Source organism: Telopea speciosissima, chromosome 9 (assembly GCF_018873765.1).
Source record: "Telopea speciosissima isolate NSW1024214 ecotype Mountain lineage chromosome 9, Tspe_v1, whole genome shotgun sequence".
Taxonomy (NCBI): Eukaryota; Viridiplantae; Streptophyta; class Magnoliopsida; order Proteales; family Proteaceae; genus Telopea; species Telopea speciosissima.
Window position 1 is genome coordinate 36693294 of NC_057924.1, and position 25732 is coordinate 36719025.

Sequence of the window (25732 nt, forward strand, 5' to 3'; positions counted from 1 at the left end):
ATTAAGTTCCAATGAAATAACTATTATTACATAGTATGACTAATTATATTTTTTTACAGGTTAAATGATTTTGCTGTCTTTTGACGAAGAATAATAGATAACTTCATACAAAAGTAAGTTAATCATTCATTGTTTTTTGTAAAATTTCAGGTGCATTTGCATCACCATAGCTCCTGTATAGAAAATTGGAAGTTTTTCTAAGAAGACTAAGTAGCTTTCCTGTATATGCCTTGGTTGAGGCCTTGGGCTGAGCCCGACCCGGCTCTATACTAATAATATAAACATGTTGGGCCTGCACAACTGGGATTTGGCTCCTGTCCAACAGTGGCAGAAACTGGAGCGTCCAACCAAGCAAAACCGCCCAAAAACAAGGGTGGGCTGGTCATTTCACATGTGGGGCCCAGGTACCACCCACCTGTGAAAAGACCACCATACCCCAGTTTTTGCTGTGGTTTTGCCGGACTCGACGGTCCAGCTCCCGCCACTGCAGGACAGGAGCCTTTTCGGCACAACTGGCAACTGGTACGATCTTAATCATTACATTCTCCCCCTCTCTCTCTCTCTCTCTCTCTCTCTCTCTCTACAACTTAAGGAGAATAAGCCCAGGCCTGAGAATTCAGATCTGGGTGTTGTTCTTCCGCTAGACCTAAAATTCAGGAATTTTATTTTATCGTTTGATTTTTGTTTTGAAGGCCTATCAGTTGGAAAAATGGGCTAGGATATTAGCTACCTTCCCTTAGAGTTTCAGTCCGATTGGAGCCTCTATTCAGGAGTTCTCCCACCTGAATGGGACTCCTGTACCACTAGATTTCGTCAAAGGAGGGAGATAACTTGGTGACACTTCACCATAATTCTTCTCTTTCCCAGAATCTCCTCTTCATCTTAAATTTTGTTAAACAGTTGTACAAAAGTAAGTTAATCATTCATTATTTTTTATAAAATTTCAGGAGCATTTGTATCACCATAGCTCCTATATAGAAAATTGGAAGTTTTTCTAAGAAGCCTAATTAGCTTTCCTTTCGTACTTGATGGTTTCCTTTTCTTAAACGATCAATTTTTCATATGATACATATGGAAATGTGGTATTCTAAGATTAAATACCCTGAATTTTCTAATAAAACTGTCATTGGCAGAGATAAGTTGCTTGAAGAAAATACAGAACCTGTGTTTGTAGTTTGTGATCCTGCTCATGGAAGATGCCCAGAACTCCTTGTTGTCCGTTGTCTTATGCATCCGAAATAAAGATTGCTGCAGTATTTAAACATTTACAACATCATTCAGGATCTCATAACTGCAACTGAGAAGGTTTGAATTGTATTTAAGGTATACTACTGTTGTTTATAGTTTTGATGCTAAATTTCGGTTACACAAACAGATTGTAGAACGTTAGGCTATGGCATCCATGTAATCAAAAAGAATATCCAAGGGTCGATAGGATGCAGAGAACCATAAGGGGATCTAATTAGACAAGAGCATGAATGACTTGAGTAAAGAAATAAGGGGCGAGGAGATATGAGCTTCGGAATGAGGTTGAACCTAATCCTCTTACTTGCCACAGTACCCACCAACATTCTCTTTCTCAAATCGAACCATGAAATCGGAGCTTCATCTCACGATCGCCCAATTAATGAACATTGCAAACAGTTCTACCAGTGCTCTTAGCCTACCATTTGATATTCAAGCTGGAACTAGGACCTCTGCAAGTAGAATGAAACTCCACAATATTACTGTTTTATCTACTACCATGAACCTTGGTGCTACAAATAGTAAGGTCAGTGCATTGCGGGGGCTTTTCCCACTGCACGTCCCATTGCAGCAGCATCTTCCTGTCTTTGATGGGTTCTTCGATATTGTCCGATGTGGCCATGCTGTTAAATGTTGCATCCCTATTACAACAATGGAATTCTTATTCTATGACGTTCATAGGGTGTTAAGGCCTGGAGGGTACTTCTGGTTGAATCATTTCTTCATTAAAGAAGTTGATCTTGAAAAGACTTACTTTCAAGTTCAGTTATAAGCATCGGATCGACCTTGGTCGTGTTAGTATGGTTTGGCGCAAGTTTATGCCTAGAAAATCAATGCCAGCATTTTTCTGGCCTTCGGCTGGGATTTCCAGCTCAAATCTCCTTTATTTTTAGATATTTGTTTTACCCCGAATATTAAATGGGAACCGGGGAGGCCCCTATTGCTTTATTAATGAAAAATATAATGAAAACACAGCTACAAGGGGGGACATATCCGCCTTACCCCAGCCCAAGGAAGAACAGATCTCTTAGTCACTCAAACAAAAACCCCAACCCTTGCACCAGAAACAACCAAAAAATGATTTTCTGAGAACTGGAAGACTAGCCTTCCCAAGGAATACGCCTGAAAGCACTCGGGTGCTCTTCACCAGTGAGATAAACATTGTTGGAGACAGTTTCACAGGCAAAATTAGCAACCCAATCTGCCGCTTTGTTACTCTCCCTGTAAGAAAAAGCAATAGAAGGTCAGGTGGATTCACATAATACAAGAAAAACCTGAAACCAATAGCACCCCCTCCAAATGTTCTATTTATTTATTTATTTTTAGACATATTGCATGTAGCTTTGCTCTATTTTATTTAGTTATTTATTAATTTTCAACTATTGATTGAATATACCTCTTTATTGTATCTGTTTGGTTGCAGCATGTATTCAATAGACAAGATGTGGCTGGCAATGTTTCTTTGGTTCTTCAATAAATGCACTTACCCATATCTTTTCCCTCCTTGCATTAATGGTTTCCCTTTGGGAATTCCTTACTCCCCCATTTCTTTGTTCCTATTACAGTGCTTCATTATCTGTCATCATATATTATGTGTGAGCCAAAGCAGAACTCAGCTACCTACAGATCTATCATCTTGTTACAGGTTGTTACTTATTTTGAAATTTTAGTTTCTCTTCGAAGTTCATGTCTTGCATTTTGCATCTCACCTTTAGGCTCCATTTATTTCCAGGTAAAAGGAGCCATGAGATTTACACGGTTATTAGTAAAGGCTGCCTATTGTAGAGTTTCAACAACATGAGTTCTGATACAATTGTTCACTTTTTATTATGATTCTTACATGCAAACATCTATTTCTTATTAGTAAGATAAAGACAAGTACATAATTACTTGTTTTAAGTTAAGTCAATTTCTGTTTTAAGTGCTTTAAGTTAAGTTCCAGTTGAACTGGTGATTCAATGGTCCAGTATAAGTATATATTTTGTTTTTTACCTTTTATTGTTTATGTTTGGGTCCACATCCTTTTATTGTCTGTTTAGACTTTAAGAAGGAATGGCCAGTTATAAGGGAGTTGGTTGGCAGAAGAGTTGTTTCCTATCTTGATTGGAACTTTATTTGTGGCTTGTCATAAATAAAAGAGTAAAGGCTTTATAGGCCATAATTTTACTGTTTTAAAAAACTGTTGTTGCTGATTTGCTGCCTATCGTGGTGTGCTCTTCCTTGTGGTGATTCAACATGTGATTGGTGGTTAATCCGATCAAAACCTTGCCGTGGAAAGGCCAAATACTGCTGATTTAGTTGTCGAAGTAACTTTTGCTCTTTAATCTGACATTTGATCTAGACCCATGTTCCATCCTATGTATTTCTGTATGCAGCTCCTTTAATTGCGAAATATTGTGCCTTTGTAGGGACATGCTCATAACCACACCATTGGGGGTTTGACTGTCTGTTTGAAGTATGCTAAATCCCTAGAGTTCAAAGCTTATCAGGATCAGGTACATTACTTTTCTCTCAATGTTCAAAAGAAAGAAAGAATGATCTATTGCTGGGCATCCATAACTTCGCTGCCTAAATGTGTATATGCATTAATCCCTACAGTCTTATATGCCTTGGAATCCTTAATCTCTAAACTATCTAATGCGTAACAAAACCGATGACTTGTTTATTCGCATTTTTGGCTGAGTTGAATACACAGAGAATGACTTCTTCATTACTGGAGAATCATATGCTGGGTATTACATTCCTGCTTTTGCCGCTCGAGCTCATCAAGGGACGACAAAAGCAGTCTATGGGTACCACCTGTTCATTTCTTCCTTTATCCTCCTACTGAGGTTGCAAATGGGTATTCTCTTACTAAGGTTGCTAACTTTAAAAGTCTCTATCATACAATAAAAAAAGTGCAGCCTTTTCCAATGAGAAATGCTGGGGAGCCTACCTGTGATTTGGGTTTCTTTGAAGACTTCTGATCAGCAGATCAGATCAGATCAGAACAAGATCAGATGAGAATGGAGAATGGAGGGTGGAGGAGATGGGAGTGGTGTGATTCCAGTGTTTTATTGTTCATTCTCATCTTATTATCAATACGATAATTAGGGAGACTGGAATGGTGCTGGTGCCCATACTAACAAGTAAATGATTTTTTTTCCCTTTTTGTATATAGGAATGTGCTACCTATAAATGTTCTACATCTAAAGTGTAGATTAATTTTGAATTCTGAGTGAATTTTCTTGATTTTGGCTATGAATTTAACTTTGATCAGCAAGGCTATTGATAAGCTGGGTCTGCAACACAGGGAGCATATGAAGCCTATGGAGAGGGTGATGAGAGAAGATTGATAGGTAGCCATGAGACTGTTGACATCAATATATTCATTTAAGTTAGTTACAAATAAGTTAAGAAGCTTTTCTTAAATTCTTATTTTGCAGGTCTGGCTTTTTCTATGTGTCTTCTTAATGGCTACTAGCCTTAGGATGTATGCAACATGTCAACAACTTCAGGCTCATGCTGGTACTTCCCTTCCTTGATCCCTCATCTTTGTGTTTTCTTTTAGTTTTAGTCTATTGGGTACGTGAAGCAAGGTTCGAGATCTCGCCGAGTTTCTCGGATTTTTGAAATCTCGAGACGAGATTGCTTGCGAGTCTCAAAAGTGCAATATCTCGGCGAGATCTCGGATCTCGGTTGGATCTCGGTTTCAACCCATTATTTTAACCCACCTACCACTTAAATACCTTATCTAATTGGACAAAACTCGACATCTCGGATCTCGGGTCCAGATCTTGGGTTGACCCAAAGTTGAGGCTTCGAGTTGAAGAAAAAAAAAATGCACCAACTCGGCGAGATCTCACCCGAGATCTCGACTCGTCTCGGTTTTTCCAAGAGTCGAGTTGGCACCGAGACCCGAGTTTTAGTACCTTGACGTGAAGAAATTAAGCAATTTATAGGATCTATTTGTGCAAGTGAAAATTGAACAGTTCAATGAGAATCCTTTACCTTCATTTACATAACTCCATCTATATATCATCTTACGTAGAAGGGATTTCTGTGAGTTGGCCGGAAAGTTAATTTGTTGGGCAAATCCTCTTCTCTTCCCGGGTGGCAGGGAAGAGTATTGTTCCATGCGCTGGATAATATATATTTTTTTTTTTTTTTGGGGGGTTTCTCTAATAATCTTTGTGAGAACAAAATCTGTTGTCCTTTAAATCAGTTTGCTGAGTACCATCTTGTTTGCTTGGATCAGATGACTCTGGGCCAAATTAATAAATTCTACAAAAATCAAGTCTGATATTGAGTTACATGCTTTTAAGGCTATTTAATCTCAACATTGTTCTTAAGTTATTAATTCTTGGTTTACAACTAACTATCTCCAATGTTTAAATGACTTGTTTTGCCTACTCTGATTATGTCAATGTGTACCACATTTATGTTGTTGTATGTATCTAAATCATATCCAATGTTTCTACCATGGTTCTATAGAAGGTGTCTTCATGTTTGCGAACATACATATACTAGCTACCTCTTGTTAGGATTTGAAAAATTGGAACACCCATTGCTAATAGGATGCCTTGAAGCCATGGGTAAATTGGGTAGATTCTACCATTGATCTGAACAAGACCCGGCCGTTCTTCACAACTCTGTCCTGCACACACATGAGGTCCTTTTACTTTTTTGTTCCCTTACAATTTGTACAGTGAATAATTTTGGTGGATCTTGTATTATGTATTAAATTGCCAAAGATATTAGCCAATGCAGCTTCTGGTCAGATTTGAGAAAGTAGTGTACATGGGTCAATACCATGTACAGACTATAGACTGTTGTGAGGCCCATTTAGTTCCTACTGATCATGTGAACTGCAATTGTTAGGCAGAAAACCAAATGCTATTCACTAATGATGCTCTTGAAAAATTACATGATTTGCAGGTGTGACAACTCTACCTGTACTTCAAAGATCCTACAAATAACATTCAGCCAGATTATTACTCAGCCAAACTATCTGACTTTCTTCTACAATTGGGACAAGGATTGCAACAACTGTACTTCATAATTTTGGGTGAGGAAGCAGAAGAGGATGAGATGCTAATGGCTATGATGATTGCTGTTCCATGCCTATCAGATTTACCGGCAGACAGGTTCATTTAGGTGCATTGGCATCCATAGGCCAGCAATATCAACTAACTTATGAAAGGAGAACCTGGAACCTGGAACTGTTTCCCATAGTTCCTTACCATTTCCAGCATGCTTAACCGTTTTTGAAGATGAAATATCAAAAGCAATAAGGATAGCAAACATCAGCTGGAGAAAATGTAGAATTTAATTCTGGTATACAAAGATAAACGTTTACAACCTCAAGGTTAATCAGTCTAATAGAAATGTAAAGATTCAAGGAAGTAAAAACACAGTTAACATGGTCTTCTCTCTTCATTCCAATCTCCAAACCTCTACAATTAAGAACCAAAGTGCACCAACAAGTCCTCAAGCAAAAAAGCACGCTCATGGCTCTGACCTTCCAGAGTAAGCTCCTTTATCTTCAATGAACATGCACCATCTACGACAGGCAATTGCACTTCCAAATGAATATCATGCATTTGTAACTGACAACACTTGAGTACAACATTTAAAAAATAATTGGTAATCCGATTTCTTGAAGAATCGATGATAGAAATCTTTCTAATGCTCTCATGCAAAGCAGTGCCATGAAGTTTACAACAAATGTTTTCGTAATTTTACTTTTAGAAGTAAAACCATTTTATAACCATTACTTTTGCTAGCGACGAATGTGGGCTGCCTGTGGCTGAGGGAAGATATGTCCTCAGCCATATTTTCTAAATTAGCTCATTCATATGATCCTACAAATAAAATTCAGCCACATTATGACTCAGGCAAACTATCTAACTTTATTCTACACTTGGGACAAGGATTGCAACATCACACTTCATAATTCTTGGGCAGGAAGCAGAAGAGGATGAGATGCTAATGGCTATGATGATTGCAGTTCTATGCCTATCAGATTTACCGGCAGACAAGTTCATTTAGGTGCATTGGCATCCAAGGCAGGCAATTTGTTTGCGTTAATGGTGTATCCCTGCTTCCACAAAACACTAAACGCCTTGGGTAGCGTAGATACTGTGACAACTATGCTCATTTGTCACTTTGTGAAATACAAAACTATAGAAAACCTGTTTTAACAAGCTACACGACATAGCACGCATCTTCACACAAGCGCAACAACTTTACAAATACAGGGGAGAATTGAGGAGCTTCCAATCTATTTCTTTAGGGTGAAATCAGTTTTCGTAAAATGGAATCTCTTAAGTTTCTTCCTTTTCATAATTATATAAATTCGAATCATATTTTCCAAAAAAATTTAAGAAATTCATAAAACAAAATATCTTAACATTTTTATAAAATCATTTTACCAACAAAAAGAATTTGTAATGTTAACAATTTTTAATGTTGTACGTATTGATCAAACGATATGGGATACGGAAAAAAGTGGTATCATAATCAATAACAAGTTAAGTAGATAATGATATACATAAATTAAATTTAGCATTATTCTATTAAAAATATCCAGATTTAAATTAAAAATTGGAACCTTCTCCACGTACATACAAACAAATTTGAAAAAGCAAAAGTAGTACGAGAATATAAAGGGTTATGATGCAAATCTACAAAAAGATGAAAAGGGTGAATGTCACATTAAAAAAGGAAGGGCAATATTGGAAAATATGGAATTAAAAGGAATAAATTATCAGGTAGTTTATTGAACTTGTACCAGACGGTAGACACCAGTTCAGTTCTAAAATTGAACTATGGAACTTCAAATCGGATATTCTTTCATCCTCAGATGAGCTAGGATTTATGACCACTACACAAAATATTCAGTCGAAAGATGTGGGTATGGAAGAGATCAATTCAATAGTATTTTGGTTACTGTTACTGCTACATGGACAGAGAATAGGTACAGGCAAGAAGGACGAAGAAGAGAATGGGATTTCAATCAAATGAGATGAGTTATATTGAAGAATAAAATAGGATTAAAATTTAATATGGTGTTTTCTGACATGAAAATCATTTAAATTGACCCTTTAGTGATCTGTCTATTCCTCTACTTCACTTAGCCTGACTAAAACCGACATGATCTCATTTATTGTATTTATATACACCTTTCATTTCTCCTTTGTCATTAAACTAAATTTTAATCTCTATATCAAGCACCATCGAAATTACCATTCATTTCTCACCAAAATTTTCTCTTCGTTAAGTTATAGAGTAAAATCAGAGGTTCTCTCACATTGTCTTCAACATAAATCTGCACTTTCGATGTGAGTTCTCTTCTATCTAATATTTAAATAATTTTACATCATAACTTTATATTATTTCCATGATCTTCTTTCTGCTTGTTGGGTGATATTGTTGTTGTAATGGTGGGAATGAAGACCAACTAATTCTACTTCAGTTGGATCTGATTTTTTATGGCTGGAATCATGAACAGAGTACTGGGATTCCTTTTGATTGGAATTCGTTGGTTGACAATCCTGTTCAATGGGGTTACTAGGCGATCAAACCTCTAAGTCTGGTCCCTGAGAAACCTTTACCCTTTTCTGCCTTGTCTTCCATATTTGTTTAATTGAAAACACATTTTTTTATTATTATTCACTGTGGACACTTTCATAAACTACTTTATTATAGTTCTTAGGTGTGGACTGTGATTTCTGAAGAATGGGATTCTCTCAAAATTGTTTATCTGTAGCTGGATGGTAGTCTGAAAATTTCCATAATGATCCCACTTGATGTCTTGATATGTCCAATAGCAAATATGCTACCCATTCAGCCAACTCTTATGTTGATCCAAATTGATCCCCCATTGATTCTAAAAAATTGAACCTTTGACTCTCTATGCATAATATCAATTAACTCCCCATTCATGTAAGATTGCTCTTCCTGGGTTAAATTCAGAACCCAAACTAAACAGAGCTAACTGTGGTGACAAGCCTGGAAATTGGGGTCAGTCCGAACCAAATTGCATCTTTGGTTGGCGCAGTTTTAATTATTGATATCGTATCAGCCGATACATATCAATATCGGTTGGGGAAACAGCTATGAACCCTAGATTTTTAGGTGAAAAGGTGTGAACTTTCAAAAAATCAGTTCCGTTGGATATGAAGAATTGTTGACCTTTCAGTAGCTACAGAGCTTCCATTGATGCTTCTGTAACTATTCTCTTTTTATTTCAATGATACTTTATTTGTTGACGTAGTCTATCTGGATTCCTTTTGTTCCCTGAAGATTCTCCATGTTAATTGAAAAAAACCATCAACCATAACAAAAAAAAATGCTATATGGAAAGGTTTAGACAACGATAGCTTAACTTCCAATGTAGAGACTTCTTACCTCATTCAATTTCGTCTTGTTTTGTTAGGTTATGCATCTAATCAGTTAGTTTAGCAAACATAGCAAACATCATCTCTTTTAGTCGTTCTTCTGTCTCAAAAGGATTTCAATCTCATCTCATGGCCTGGACTGGCTTTCTGTTTCACTATCTTATTTCTTCACAATGGATAATATGATGACCCACACTTTGAGAAAGCACAACGCCGACGACCAAAGCAACCATTTTGAACAAACTTTGGCATTACAGTTTGAGAGAGATCGATCATTTGGGGTACAGATCAATGCACTCTTCTGTAAATGTCTCAAGCTTTGTTCCATGCTAACTTGCATCATCCCGGCTAGCATCTTCTGTGCTTTTCCTGTTGGCCAAACAACGGTCTAGGGATCAAACCATGGTTCCCTAGGAAGACCAAGATATTTATCTTTAGGATTTTGCACGCCCTGGGTTATCCCATGGTGTCCCATGGGTGCCCCATTTTAATTTTAGGGTTTCCCATGATCTCCCATGGGAACCTTGGTGCATCCCTAATAGGGTTTCTCCTTCCCTCATGTGTCCCACGCAATTATAGAACATATTAGGGACAGAGAAAATACATCTCTAGCCATCACATGGCAAGAGGGATCATCCCATACTCGAATACGCAGTAGAAATAAATCGATTCGAGTTTCTTTCGCATCCCATGAATATTAATAATCAATTAACAGAAGGAATTAATAAAGAACTGCTAACCTGGTGAGCCTCAAGTGTTGCTCCTCCAATAGACAGTGGTTCTTCCTCCAATGAGCGCTCCAAGCAAACAGATCTGAACCTCCAATGGTGCTACCAAGGTTCTACACGCCAATCCCAGATGCCCTCAAACTCCTCAGCACAGATCTAGGGTTTCACAAACCCTAACTCTCAAACACAGGTGAGAGAAGCAAGAAGAAGAAGAGAGATCACAAGAGGGAGAGAGAGAAACCAAAAACGTAGGAGAGAGAGTGTCTGCTCCAAAAACGTGGAGAGCTGCGCCTTCTGTGTTTTATGGTCCCTTTTTATAATAATAGGGTTTAATTAAATCCTAAATAGATTTAATAGAGCCCTAGTGAGAGTCTGACTCTCTCTCTCTCAGTCTGACAGTTCTGTTTAAACTCAAAGTGCTACACAGGTGAAGAAGCAGAATCTAATAGGGAAAGTATTAATTAGATTCTTTATTTAATTATTAATGGATAATTACAATTAGCACCAAATCCATTAATTAAATAAAGAGCCAATTAAATTAACAAATTCCAAATAACTCCCTATATGATAACAATTTATCATATACAACCCCCCCACTAATCAACACCATCATTATGGAATCTAGGGCATGTACACATGTACTGCCAAACCTCAATCCATAGTACATGTCCATATAAGAGCGTCTGTGCATTCGATTGGGTCCCACAAAACTCGATAAAACACTTTATTTGAAATAACTATAAATAATGTATCATTTTATGTAAAATAAATTTTGCAAAACCATTTCCAAAAGCATCTGGATCCAGTTCGATCCGACCATGCCGAGCAGTCTCTATCTTGGTGTTCCCCAATCGGGCGTGGTGACCGTGTTGGATAACTCCTTCACTCACAAAGTGTTCACGCATTCCCAGAACATCGCCTTTGACTCGCTTGAGTCTCAGTCATTGATGAACCAAAGAATGCGATCACATTTTACAGTGACAGGGTTCCCTCAGGTACAGGGTGTCGGTGACACATGTCTATCCCTTCCTACATCTGGTAGTAATACATGAGGGAATCGACAAAGTAGATTATTTGCCAATGCACACATTAAACATGTGAGCACTCGCATTCATACCCTGACATCACATGTCTAGGCATACCCAATGCGACGACCATATGATAAGGGTGCCCAGCCCAAACCCTAGTCGTGACTACCATTTTAAGTATAACTTACAGACACATAATGCTCAAAAAGTTTATATCGCATGTGACAATATTAAACTAAAATGTATAAATGTTCAACACAAAGGTGAACCGGGTTGAACCAGACCGAACCGGGTTTGATGGACACACACTTGTCCAACAATCTCCCACTTGTACATCAAAGCCAATTCCCCATACATTTTAAACCCATGCCCTCCATGTGTTTCTCAAACACTCCTGGTGACAAACCCTTTGTCATGGCATCAGACACATTTTCAGTTGTGTCCACTTTGGAGATACTCACGTCACCCTGCTGGATAATCTCTTTGATGAAGTGATACTTCCGCTGCACGTGCTTGTTCCTCTGATGAGCCCTAGGCTCCTTAGCTTGTGCAATGGCCCCTCTGTTGTCACATAACAGGGGAATAGGGCCCTTCACAAGATCAGGGACTACTCCAGAAATGTTAGGAACTTCCTAACCCAAACACCTTATTAGCCGCATCACATGATGCAAGGTGTTCATAAAAATAGGGATCGGCTATAGATTTCTATTTTGTACTCCTCTATACAATGGCATCTCCACTCATTAGACTCGTAATGACTCACAATACCTACTGCATAGCAAACGTCCGGCCTCGTGCTCAATATAGCGTACATTAGACTTCCTACTACTGAGGCATAGGGAATCCTCTTCATCTCTTCAATGTCCGTCTGAGACTAAGGACATTGAGATCTGGAAAGACTGACTCCATGCCTGAAGAGAACACTTCCCCTCTTGGAGTTCTCCATACTAAATCCGGCCAGGACTTTGTCTATAAGGTAGCTTGTGACAAGCCTAGCATCTTTTTCTGGCGATCTTTTACAAGTTTGATCCCAAGGATATAGCTAGCTTCATCAAGGTCTTTCATTGAAAACATTGTGGATAACCACTGTTTTACTGATGATAGGAAACCTACATCGTTACCAATCAGCAATATGTCATCTACGTATAAAACAAGAAAACATACTGCCCTCCCACTGATCTTCTTGTAAACGCATGGTTCATCCATGTTTTGATCAAAACCAAAGGATTTGATTGATTAATCAAACCTGATGTTCCAGCTCCTGGAAGCCTACTTCAGCCCATAAATGGACCTCTGCAATTTGCACACCTTTCTTTCTTCCTCCAAGGAAGAGAACCCCTCTGGCTGTTCCATGTAGATTTCCTCTTGAAGGAACCCATTTAGAAATGCAGTCTGCAGATCCATCTGCCAAATCTCATAATCAAAATGTGCTGCGATAGCCAATAAAATCCTGATGGATTTCATCATCGCTACTGGTGAAAAGGTTTCCTCATAGTCTATACCCTCTTTCTGGGTATAGCCCTTTGCTACCAGTCTCACTTTGAATCTTTCGACCTTTCCATCTGCGCCCTTCTTCCTCTTGAAGATCCATTTACATCCAATCGGCTTGACGCTAAGTGGTGAATCGACTAGAGTCCAGACCTTGTTGGAATGCATCGAATCGATTTTAGAGTGCATTGCTTCCAGCCACCTAGTGGCATCAACATCCTTTAGAGCCTCAGAGTATGTCATCGGATCATCATCCGATTCAACGGATACCATGTGGAACTCTTCCACTATTTCCTCTTCGGTTAGAAGAGTTAGCCTGGTGGGTGGTCTAATAGTCCTCCCACTGCGTCGAGGTTCCTCAGGTGTTGGTATTTCAGCAGGTATGTCAGTTGGTCTCACTTCTGGAAGTGACGTGTCCGAGCCATCTGATATCTCTTTTATGACTACTGGTTCGGACCTCTGGGTCATCATTTCTTCTTCCAAAAATGTGACATGTTTACTTACAATGACCTTTTGGTCAACTGGGTCATAGAAATAATAGCCTATCGTGCCTTTGGGGTAGCCTAAGAAATAACATCTCAAAGTCCTGGATTCTAACTTGTCTGTCTATTGCTTTCGCACATGTGCTCTGCAACCCCATACCCTTAGGTGTTGAATACTGGGCTTTCGCCCTTTCCACAACTCAAAGGGTGTCTTGGCTACAGACTTAGATGGAACCCTATTCAAGATATATATCTCCGTCTCTAAAGCGTACCCCCAGAAAGAAAGAGGCAGCTCACTATAAGTGAGCATCGTCCTGACCATATCCAATAGGGTCCGATTGCGTCGTTCGGATACACCATTTTATTGTGGTGTGCCTGGATTAGTTAGCTGACTAACTATCCCTTGGGCTATGAGATGTTCTTTAAACTCATCCGATAGATACTCCCCTCCATTATCTTATCGTAAGGACTTGACGTGTTTATCGAGCTGTCTTTCGACCTCGGCTTGGAATTCTTTGAATTTATCAAAAGCTTTCGATTTCCTATGCATCAAGTATATGTAACCATATCTAGAGTAATCATCGTTGAATGTGATAAAGTACTCATACCCATATCTTGCTTGTATGTTTATGGGTCCACACACGTCAGTGTGTATCAACTCCAACAGATCTGTGGCTCTAGCACCTTTATTGCTAAAGGGTTTCTTGGTCATTTTGTCCTGAAGGCATGACTCACAGGTAGGGAATGGTTCCACCCTCAGACTCTCTAAGGGCCCATCCCTCACCAATCTACTGATTCGATCCACATTAATGTGATCCAATCTTAGATGCCACAGATATGTTGAGTTCACTGGAGCTGCTTTCCGTTTCAAATCAACATTTGAAACAACATTCGTTCTAATAGGGCAATCTAGAAAATACAAATCACTTTGCATATATCCGGATGCCACAAAGGAATTATTAAAACGAATAATCAATTTAGAATTAAAGGAAAAACTATATCCCTCCAAAACAAGTTTTGAAACTGAAATTATCTTCCTCTTGAAAGAGGGTACATAATAGCAATCCTTTAAAACTAAACTAGCAGAACTAAAATTTAAAATAAAAGTTCCCACAGCCAATGCCATGGTCTCAGCTCCAGTGCCCATCCGAAGACGCACTTCATTTCTTTCCAGGTTCCTTGTCTCCTTGCACCCCTACAAATCATTGCAAATGTGAATAGTGGATCCACTATCCACCAACCAAGAATTGGTCTGTTCAAAAGACAAATTAGACTCATAAAGAACGTGAACATCACATGTACCTTCTTTAGCAGCCACTGTTTCATCCGGCTTCTTGTCTTTCAAAGTTGCCAGGTAAGCACGACAGTTTCTTTTCCAATGACCCTCCTTCTTGCAATAGAAGCACTTGCCTTTGCCTTTATTGCCAGACTTCCCACCCTTGGCTTTCAGGGTCTTACCCTTACTTCCCTTTTTCTTCTTCTTCCCATTTGAAGAAGGCTTTGCCTCAGTTGCATTGACCTCAGCCTTGTCCTTTTCTAAGGACGCTTCAGCCTCTACCAGTGCATTAGCAAGCTCGGTGAGCTCCATCTCCTTCTTGGACATCTTGTAGGACATCCTAAAAGGTGCGTAGGCAGAAGTGAGTAACGCTAAGATCACATCAATCTTGTATCGCAGCCTGAAATCAGTCCCCATGGATTCCAGTTTTTCAAACAGATTGATCATTTTCATTACATGATCCATCACTGGAGTCCCCTGGGACATCTTGGAGTTATGGATTTGACTCACCGCATCAGAATGTGCGTGTGTCAACTGCCTGTTGAACAATTCAGCAAGCTTATCTATTTTACCCCCAGCAGTGCGTATATCCTTGACTGAGTCTACAACTGACTTTTCCAACGATCTTACGATATAGAGTGATGCCTTGGAATCCCTCATGAGGAACTCTTGCATCTCTTCATTTGCCTCAAAATCGTTCGGGTTGGGTTGAGGAGGAACTTGTTCATCTAGAACTGTGTACAGTCCTTCAGTAGTCAGGAGCAACTTAATGCTCCGGTACCAATCGACATAGTTTATACCATTAAGTTTGTATTCGCTAATGAGTGTTAACAGGTTGGAATTAACGGCAACCATCGTATATTAATCTACACATGCACAAGTAAATAACCACATGCTAATTAATGACCATTGAAAATAATAAATTGAGCACACACACATCAATGGTCTTTCACGATTTGGGTTTTCCTCATAACCCAAAAGATGAATTGGATACCTACAACCCTTGCATGCATAACTTACCCTGTCGGAGTCATTATACACACCATGGTAGTGTGGACTAAGCTGTCCGCCTCATGGGCTTCCAATATTTTTGGCCACCTGGGTGTCATGTCCAGATCCTGTCGGCTGACATACACCCAAGTCATGTACTTACCTATTGCATTAGTTAGAATCATGAAATCATGAAAGATGGCCCACTGTCATAGTGCCCTCTCACTATCCATACCCTAACGTATCTAGATAGAGGTAAATATAGATAAATGTGTGACAGAGGTCCTGGCAATGTCCTGTCGGGATATGCAGGGCATATCACACAATCTCTACATTTATCTTCAATAGGAGGCCATGGACATGTCTACCGATTAAGACTAGTCCATATCATACATGTATTATGATTAAAGAGGGATTAAGCAACTCTCACATACATATCATGGATGGAATAAAATAACATAATTAATCAACATTAATTAAAAGTGATTATGGGATGGCGGCATTTTTATCAGAAGCAATTAAAGAACCCTCCTAATAAAAATAAAACTAATAACTTTGAGTGCATTTATCATGCCATGGCTGCCACGCCTCGATCATCTCCTCCGCCCTATCATGTCTTCAAAGTAGGTGACTTGCATCTCCATAAGCTTTGAGCGCTACATGTGGATCACCATCTACATGCCCTGGGAGTCCTAACTCCTCTAAACTTACAATGGAAACCTAGGAAAAATTCTATACACTTTCATTTCCATAATAATAAAGAAACCCTGCATGGAGAAACCAACCCACCATTTGGGCTGCCCATGGGGTGGAGTACATTTGTTTATAAAAAAAAAAGGGGGAGAGAGAGAAAGAGAGAGAAGCATCACATCCACCCATAACCCCATGTATCACATACATAAACAATCCATCCATTTATTAGAATGTCATTCCCATAATCACATCATAATATAATTTCATGCATGGGCATTAAAGCAAGTGAACCAAAAATTAAAACATGGATTCCTTCAATTATTGAACCACCACATCGCATGTGATAACATGTATCCAAGCCCATAAAATTAAAATCGCATTTTAATTGTAAGTGGGTAAAGAGGGAATCTCTTCACCCATCATCATCCTCCAAAAACAAAACAAAATAATAAAATTCTGTTTTGAAAAATCTAATTTTTTTTTTATTTATTGTTAAACTGGAGGGAAAACAAGGGGGTGCATGCAGCCCACTTGCGCAGTCTGCAGGCACTCCCTGCGCAGCCCATAGGCACAGGGCCCACGGACAGCAGTTTGCGGCCTGCAGCCCGTAGGCTAAAGCCCACGGACAGCAGCCTGCAAGCTTCCTGCCCGCAAGCAATAGCCCGCAAGGGGATGCGCACAAGGGTAGGTTCATGGGGAAGGGCGTGCGCAGAGGCTTGGCAGCGTGCGCCCCCCATCCCCCCCCCACATATAGAACATGATAAAAAATTTTAAAACTAAAAATTAGTAATCACAACCTAATTGGATATATGCTTCAATAATTGGAATAAACAAAACAAACCAAATCCATCATCACATAGGTAGGTTGTTACACTAACAACCTTGTAACTACCCATGTACACATGAGAAGGTTGTTACAACAACCATATTCTAACCACCCATGTGCCAACTTGCATCCCACTCATGATAATCATATTAACCATTAATTATCTAATATTCATGGGTGGGAAAGGTGGCTCTGATACCACACTGTTGGCCAAACAACGGTCCAGGGATCAAACCATGGTTCCCTGGGGAGACCAAGATATTTATCTTTAGGGTTTTGCACGCCCTGGGTTATCCCATGGTGTCCCATGGGTGCCCCATTTTAATTTTAGGGTTTCCCATGGTCCCCCATGGGAACCCTGGTGCATCCCTAATAGGGTTTCTTCTTCTCTCATGTGTTCCACACAATTATAGAATATATTAGGGATAGAGAAAATACATCTCTAGTCATCACATGGCAAGAGGGATCATCCCATACTCGAATACGCAGCGAAAATAAATCGATTCGAGTTTCTTTCGCATCCCATGAATATTAATAATCAATGAACAGAAGGAATTAATAAAGAACTGCTAACCTAGTGAGCCTCAAGTGTTGCTCCTCCAATAGACAGTGGTTCTTCCTCCAATGAGCGCTCCAAGCAAACAGATCTGAACCTCCAATGGTGCTACCAAGGTTCTACACGCCAATCCCAGATGCCCTCAAACTCCTCAGCACAGATCTAGGGTTTCACAAACCCTAACTCTCAAACACAGGTGAGAGAAGCAAGAAGAAGAAGAGAGATCACAAGAGGGAGAGAGAGAAACCAAAAACGTAGGAGAGAGAGTGTCTGGTCCAAAAACATGGAGAGCTGCGCCTTCTGCGTTTTATGGTCCCCTATTTATAATAATAGGGTTTAATTAAATCCTAGATAGATTTAATAGAGCCCTAGTGAGAGTCTAACTCTCTCTCTCTCAGTCTGACAGTTCTGTTTAAACTCAAAGTGCTACACAGGTGAAGAAGCAGAATCTAATAGGGAAAGTATTAATTAGATTTTTTATTTAATTATTAATGGATAATTATAATTAGCACCAAATCCATTAATTAAATAAAGAGCCAATTAAATTAGCAAATTCCAAATAACTCCCTATATGATAACAATTTATCATATACAACCCCCCCACTAATCAACACCATCATTATGGAATCTAGGGCATGTACACATGTACTGCCAAACCCCAATCCATAGTACATGTCCATATAAGAGCGTCTGTGCATCCGATCGGGTCCCGCAAAACTCGATAAAACACTTTATTTGAAATAACTATAAATAATGTATCATTTTATGTAAAATAAATTTTACAAAATCATTTCCAAAACGGTATTGGATCCAGATTCTGATCCGACCATGCACAGACAGTCTCTATCTTAGTGTTCCCCAATCAGGCACTGGTGACCGTGTTGGATAACTCCTTCACTCACAAAGTGTTCACGCATTCCCAAAACATCGCCTTTGACTCGCTTGAGTCTCGGTCATTGATGAACCAAAGAATGCGATCACACTTTGCAAGGTGAGGTTCCCTCAGTATGGGTGTCGGTGACACATGTCTATCCCTTCCTACATCTGGCAGTAATACATGAGGGAATCGACAAAGTAGCTTCTTCTCCAATGCACACATCAAACATGTGAGCACTCGCATTCGTACCCTGACATCACATGTCTAGGCATACCTAATGCGACGACCATATGATAAGGGTGCCCAGCCCAAACCCTAGTCGTGACTACCATTTTAAGTATAACTTACGGACACATAATGCTCAAAAAATTTATATCGCATGTGACAATATTAAACTAAAATGTATAAATGTTCAATACAAAGGTGAATCGGGTTGAGCCGGACCGAACCGGGTTTGATGGACACACACTTGTCCAACATTTCCACCTCTATGTTCACCATCAATCTGAGAGACAATATGGCAGACAGTGTTCTCTAGCGTGTCGGCTTGAAATTCAGTCCTTCGGTAGGGAGAATCTCTCAATAACCCCAGCAGGGTCTGTGCTTTTGACTGAGACTTTAGTGTTCCCTGGACTGTGACCTCAAGAAGACCAGGAATGACTCCTTCCCTAAGAATTGGTTCTGTATACCTACGTCCATCACTCTCACACATTGTCAGAAGTGCACCAATTGCATGCTCTCGGCTTTGTAGTGAACCACTCTCCAGTACTTCAACTACTGCAAGTAGTCCACCTTCTTCAGATGTCAATGCAGTTCTCCCCTCATCAAAACTTAACAAGGATTCTAAAAGCGCACTACATTTCTCTGCTATTTTTGAAGATTTCCTGCAACTCTTAAGCAAGTTAACAAGGGGAGAGATGGCTTTTCCTGCAAGAATGATGCTGAGATTCTCCAGAAGGGTGGAGAGATTGTATAATGCCATCAATGCATCTACCTTCGCTTGTGGACTTGCATCTCTGAGGATTTCAACAAGGAGAGGGATGGCACCAGAGGCACTGACTTTTGGCTTGTTGATGGCAGAAGCAGAGAGGGTTAGTAGAGCTGCAGTGGCATACTCCCGCAAATTGGAATCATTTGATTTTAGAAAACAGATGACAGGTTGAAGGGCCCCAGCATTCACATTTGCAACCTTATTCCTGTAAGATGAAAGAGAGAGTCACATCTTACTAAGGACAAACTTAAGGAAAACTGGTGTATATACAACTAAATATCAATAACATATATAGTCAATAAAGCCACAAGTATTGATACTTACAGGTTGCTATTTGCTTAATATCAATTTTCTGTTCACATTGCCATGTACGAAATAATGACTAATGTAACATTTTTAGATTATGGACATAACTTCCTATTGGTGTCTACTAGGTTGACAAAACATGCATCTGATTGTAAAACACAGGCCCACATAACCATGTTGATCATCCAAACATCTCATTGTATTCTGCGGAAGAGAGTTTGTTGAATACTGGTACTTTGTGTACCAGGTCCGGACAAGGTGCTTAGCAAGTTCAGGTGTAGAGTGTTAACTTGTATTATTAATACCCTCTCCCACCAAAAATTATTACTGTTGTTGATTGCATGGACTGTTGAAATAGGAATAGTCTTTACACGTCTGTCAGTCAAGTAGATATTTTATGAGGATAAGTTGATATTAATTTAGCTGATTCTTTTAATTTTATACTATCATATTTTTGGTTAGATGTATGAATATATGATTTGAGTCAAATTTATTCACTGGGGATCTTGTATCTCACTTCATTATAAGTTAATGGTATTAATCGATTGTTAATCTGATCTTCTGTTTCATGTCCCTCGAATCTTTTCTCCAAATTACAACAGGTAATTGCATTATTCTCTATTATAATTATTTAATCTATTAATTAAATATTACTTTCATTTATTATGTCATATTATTATTTTATTCTTCATTGACAAGTCCTTGTATTGAGCAATCTGTTTCTACGAGAAATTGTATGATTGTTGAAGGTTAATCTATTGAGGCGCCTATTTCAATAATTAGAATTGAGGGTTGTTTTAGTCAATCATTTAAATTATTACTATTTTTAAATGTTTATTTCTCTATTTCATTATATTCTAATATTCTAAGTGAGGCTAACAAAATAGATTATTGCTAGGAAAGATGACAAACATTTTGAACATAAATCAGTTAAAAACAAATGATAGAAATTGGACACTAAAGGTGACAGTACTGCACAAAAATAGCGTCAAAGAATACAACAATCAAAAGGGATCGGGAAAGATTATAAAGATAACTTTAATTGACGATTAGATACGTTACAAAAAATTAATAAATATTTAAATTTAATGAATTAAATAATCAAGTTAAAATTTTATTTATAAAAAATAGAAATAACTAATAAAAATTTTATTTTGCAGGGAACAAAAATATAGGCAGTATTGTTTAATGAGATTGTAGACAAATTGGAGGATATAGTAAATGTTGGAAAAACATTTTAATTACTGATGGATTAGTTAAAAAGATAAATCCAAAATTTTCAAATGTAAATAAGAACATGAATTAACTATAATACACACGACAGTAATAGAAGAAGTATAGGATGAGACAAATGTAGTCAACATCAAATACAACTTCACAAGTCTTCAAGAGTAGAAAAATCAAAAGGACAAAAAGGACAAAGTGTTTGGTAAGTAATTACAATTTTAGTCTATTAAATAATTACATACAACATAAATTATGAAAATCAAAAACTAACTTTATTTGTTTACTAATATGTCATTTTACAGATATTATTGGAATAGTTACTAAAGTCAAGAATTGGACAACAATAAGAACACAAAACAATGGAGCAAGGAATAAAAGGGAAATTGAAATCATCAACATGGAGTAAGATTTGTTAAATTAAAATAATTTTTTAAACAATTTAAGATTTCTACTAATAATACTTTGAAATATAACTGGTTGACAGTTCTGAGCCAATAATGTTAATATTATGGGGAGAGTATTCAACAAATGAAGGAAGTGAATTAATGAATTTGGAATCAGAAAATCCAGTAGTGCCTTTCACAGGGATTTCTACATCAACATACCAAGGTAATGTATAAATTAATGATTTAAATAAATATTTAAAAATAATAAGAATCAAAAACTTATTTTCAAAATTTTCAAGATTTTCACTTAATACAACTAGAGGAACAACAATGAAAGTAAATCCAGAAATTCACGAGACTGAAGAATTAAAAAAATGGTTTGTATCAAATCATAAAATATATATATATATATATAAAACAAATATATATAACTTTTTAATATTATGTCATAGGTATAAAGAAAACAGTGAAGGCATCAAAAGAAATGAAGAGAAAGCAGAAGAAGACCAATTCAAAGAAGCAAAGCTTGTTAGAATTCAGGATTTAATAGAGAAAGAATTTTCTTCAGATTGGGTAAATAAATATATTATAATTAAACTTATTCAAAAAAAAAAAAGGGTTTTACTTTTACTTACAAGATTCTGACATATACAAATTTACAGAAAATGTTTTACATTAAAGGAATAATATCAAAAGTTGAATGTGAAGAACAATGGTACAACACATGTACAAAGTGCAACAAGAAAGTCAAACTAGAAGGAGCAAAAGCAACATGTGAAACTTGTGGAAATGATGACACAGAGTACACACAAAAGTAAGATTTCATCTGACAATTAAATTAAAAATTAGCAAATTTGTATTATTTCTAATTTAACATAACAATGATATTTCACTCACAGGTACTTGGTAAGATTCAGGGTCTCAGATGACACAGAAACAATAACTGTTACATTATTTAATGATATTGAGAAAATTACAGGATGTTCGGCAGTTGAATATGCAGAAGCAAAAGAAAAGGTAAAAAAAATATGATGATTACTTAAAATTTGTTATCTGTTCATTTCTAAAAATACTTACTAGTTATTTAAATATTTAAATATAAATAATTAATGTTTATTTCCTATTTTGCAGAACAAAGATTGTTTCAAATCATGCATAGCGAAAATATACTATTTCTACTTCAAAATGAATAGCAAAAACAATTCAAGTAGAAGATCAAAAAGAATTGTAGCAGATACATTCAAGGAAAGATTCATTGCAGATACTGTGAAAGAAATTACGACTGTCAAGAAGAAGATCATTGATATAGAAGAAAAAAGGTAATTTGAGCCATCCAGTTTGATAGGGTTAGGTGGAAAGTTGTGATAATCTGTCTTGTTATTGCCATCATGAACAGAAGTAGCCGTAGAGTTGGTAGAGTCGCCCATACTGGCAGCAGAGAAGGTCAAACAACTTCAAGTAAAGCCCCAAAAGGTAGAACCAGCAGCCAAAAGAAACCTTGATCGATTAGGTTAACAAAACCCTAAAGTGATGGAATCGATGGAGGAGCCTAGGCTGCAAAAAAATAAGTATCGAAGTGGCTGAAAGACTGAAGTAGAGAAGTCCTTAATAATATAAACACATCTGTAGAAAAAAATCCGATCCAGAAAACAGGTGCAGCAGCCCCAATATCGATAGAATTAGGGTTTGAGAAAACCCTGTAATTATGAAATCGATCTCAATGTCTTCACACACCAAAACAGATCTGTAGGAGGTCAAATAGCAGTCGAAGGAGCCCTCATAAGTGGGGAAAACACCTGCAAAAAATCAGGTCCAGTGGGCAGCAATAACCCTAAGATCGACAGGTGTCAGGGTTTGAAAAAAACCCTAATAATGTAGGAATCGATCTCAAGGAGGTCTTCAATTTTGGGAGATAAGTTCTGAACCAGTAAAACAATAATTCTGCAGCAGCTTGTGGTCTTCAAAGAGAGGAGAGGAGCCCTTGTATCTGATGTAGAAGCAATCTCCAAAAAAACTGAAGAGCCAATATCGCAGAATATCTCAGCAGTGTTGATGTAGGGCTATCAAACAGAATTATAAGACATTAATGAGGTAATGGGGGCAGCAATTGGATCGCATGATCACCTCATCAGTGCTGCCCTATATGGGAATGAAGAACAAAGGAGAAGAAGATCGAGAGAGAACGAGAATCAAAAAAAAAAATGAGAAAAGTGGTGTCCCTAGTTTGAAATAAGCTTTGATACCATGTAAGCAGATTTGAATTAGGTTAATACTTGGATAATCAATGTGATCACCAAGCACTTCTATTTATAATCATAATGAATGAATAAAAAAGATTACAAAACCAATGTGGGACTAAAACCAAAATAATAAACATAACTAAGAAAGAAGAAAGGTCCAGAATACCCCTACGGTATTCTGGACATATAACTAACACCTTTTTAGTGTCTAAGTCTATTTTTGAGTCTTCTATATAAGTTTGTAAGGGAGGCCAGCATTGTACACGAATTTGATTAATGAAAAGCTTTTGTTTGCTACCATTGCTGCTGCCCTGCTCAGTTGAGTGTTGCTCCTTGTGAGTGTGCATCCTTGTGGCTCTATCAAGGTGGAAAGGGACTGGTGGAATCCGGTTGACTCCTTACGCCGTGACGGCTGGGAGGATCTTCTTCAAATTTGAAGGTGGCTTTATCCTTCACAACTGTCGAAGCTTGCTGCCAGTGGAATCTCCAGTAAGTTTGACGCCAAAATTCTTCTTCTAATCCTCTAATCCTTTCCCCCAATTGATCCCCTTTATTTTTTGTTTGAATCCCATAAACCCTAACTCCATTAAAGCCCAAAACCTGCAACTCAATTCTGTCCAGAATTGCAGAATTTCAAAACTCATCCAAACCCTAACCTTTTTATACCATATTGACCCCCTAGACCTGCCCATTAATACCCTATAAACCCCTTTCCCAATATCCAACCCAAACCCTAGGAATTGACCTAAATCCTAGTGTTGTCCATTCGAACCAGCAGCCCCTTTTGTTATTTGATCCGGTTGTTTGGCTCCTAGTAGGTCTCCTACCTATCTAGGACTACATTAGCGAGACCCATCGTATGGATCACTTGCGGTTTAGAGTTGATTTGGGAAAGAAGATGGGTGATGGGAGAATCTCTTCACGTATATATTATGGAAATTATTTATACATAGGTAGTTAACAAACTTATTTTTCATTCTGCAATCTATTTTTTTTAGTAGTTACCAAACAGTTTTCCATTTGTTATCAAAATGGCTTTTAGTAATGACTTCTTTTAAATAGGCCAAAATGAAAATGAAAAATGATACCAAAAAGGCCCTCAGCTAAGTTGGATGGCACGAATTATTTGATGTGGTCAAGTTCATGCTGTATTTCCCTTTGCTCCTGTGGATTTTATGGGTACCTCACTGGTGATTCTGCAAAGCCCACTTCTACAGAAGCACCTTTTAACTAGTGGGAGTGTGAGAATAATTCAGTTATGGCTTTCCTCATCAATTCTATGCCACAACAAATTGCCCATGGTTATCTTCTCCTTGATTCGGCTGCCAAGATTTGGAGAGCTGCTCAAGATGTATATTCCCAAGTTGGGAACGATCAACGATCCTCGAGTCTATGAACTCCGCAAAGAGGTAAATGAACTGAAACAAAAGGACCTCACATTGTCATAGTATTATGCTGAATTGCGTAGTCTGTGGCAAGAGCTGGATTTTTATGAAGAGTTTCATGCTACCCAACAGTTGATGCAACAAATTTGAAAAAGCGGGAAGACAAGTTGCGTGTTTATGAATTCTTAGCCGGTCTCAATGTTGAATACGATCAGCTCCATGCTTACTGATTTCCGTCAACTTCTTTCTCGCATGGATCGGCCAGCCTCAGCTTCTTCTGATACTATTGCTTCCCCTGTTGCTCCTCATAGTGCCAATTCAGGTATTTATTTTGCCGGTCATGGTATGTCTATTCCCACCACTCCTTGGATTATTGATTTCGGCGCCTCTAACCACATGACTTGTTCCAAAAAAAAGCTTTCTAACAAATCCAAGATTGCTTAAATCTGATTTATATTGAAAGAGTTAAGTTCCGGTCAAAGTTAATTTGGTGTGCGCGACTACTATCTAATGTAGTTCTAAATAGAAGAAGGATCTTACTAGAGGCCAAGCAACAAGATCTCAAAGTGGGCTGCTGGTTAGAATGGGCAGAATTAAGGTTTTAGGTCAATTTCTAGGGTTAGGTTT

At 38.1% G+C, this 25732-nt stretch overlaps 1 protein-coding gene and 1 pseudogene across 1 annotated transcript; one reads left to right on the forward strand and one right to left on the reverse strand.

Annotated features, from left to right (window-relative positions):
- Window positions 1-1591: 1591 nt before the first annotated feature.
- LOC122638857 (probable methyltransferase At1g29790) lies at window positions 1592-2017 on the forward strand. The gene has a single exon (XM_043831707.1). The coding sequence runs from the start codon at window positions 1592-1594 to the stop codon at window positions 2015-2017; it is 426 nt and encodes a 141-aa protein (XP_043687642.1).
- Window positions 2018-2345: 328 nt separating this feature from the next.
- On the reverse strand, window positions 2346-20065 carry LOC122638858 (annotated as a pseudogene).
- Window positions 20066-25732: the final 5667 nt, after the last annotated feature.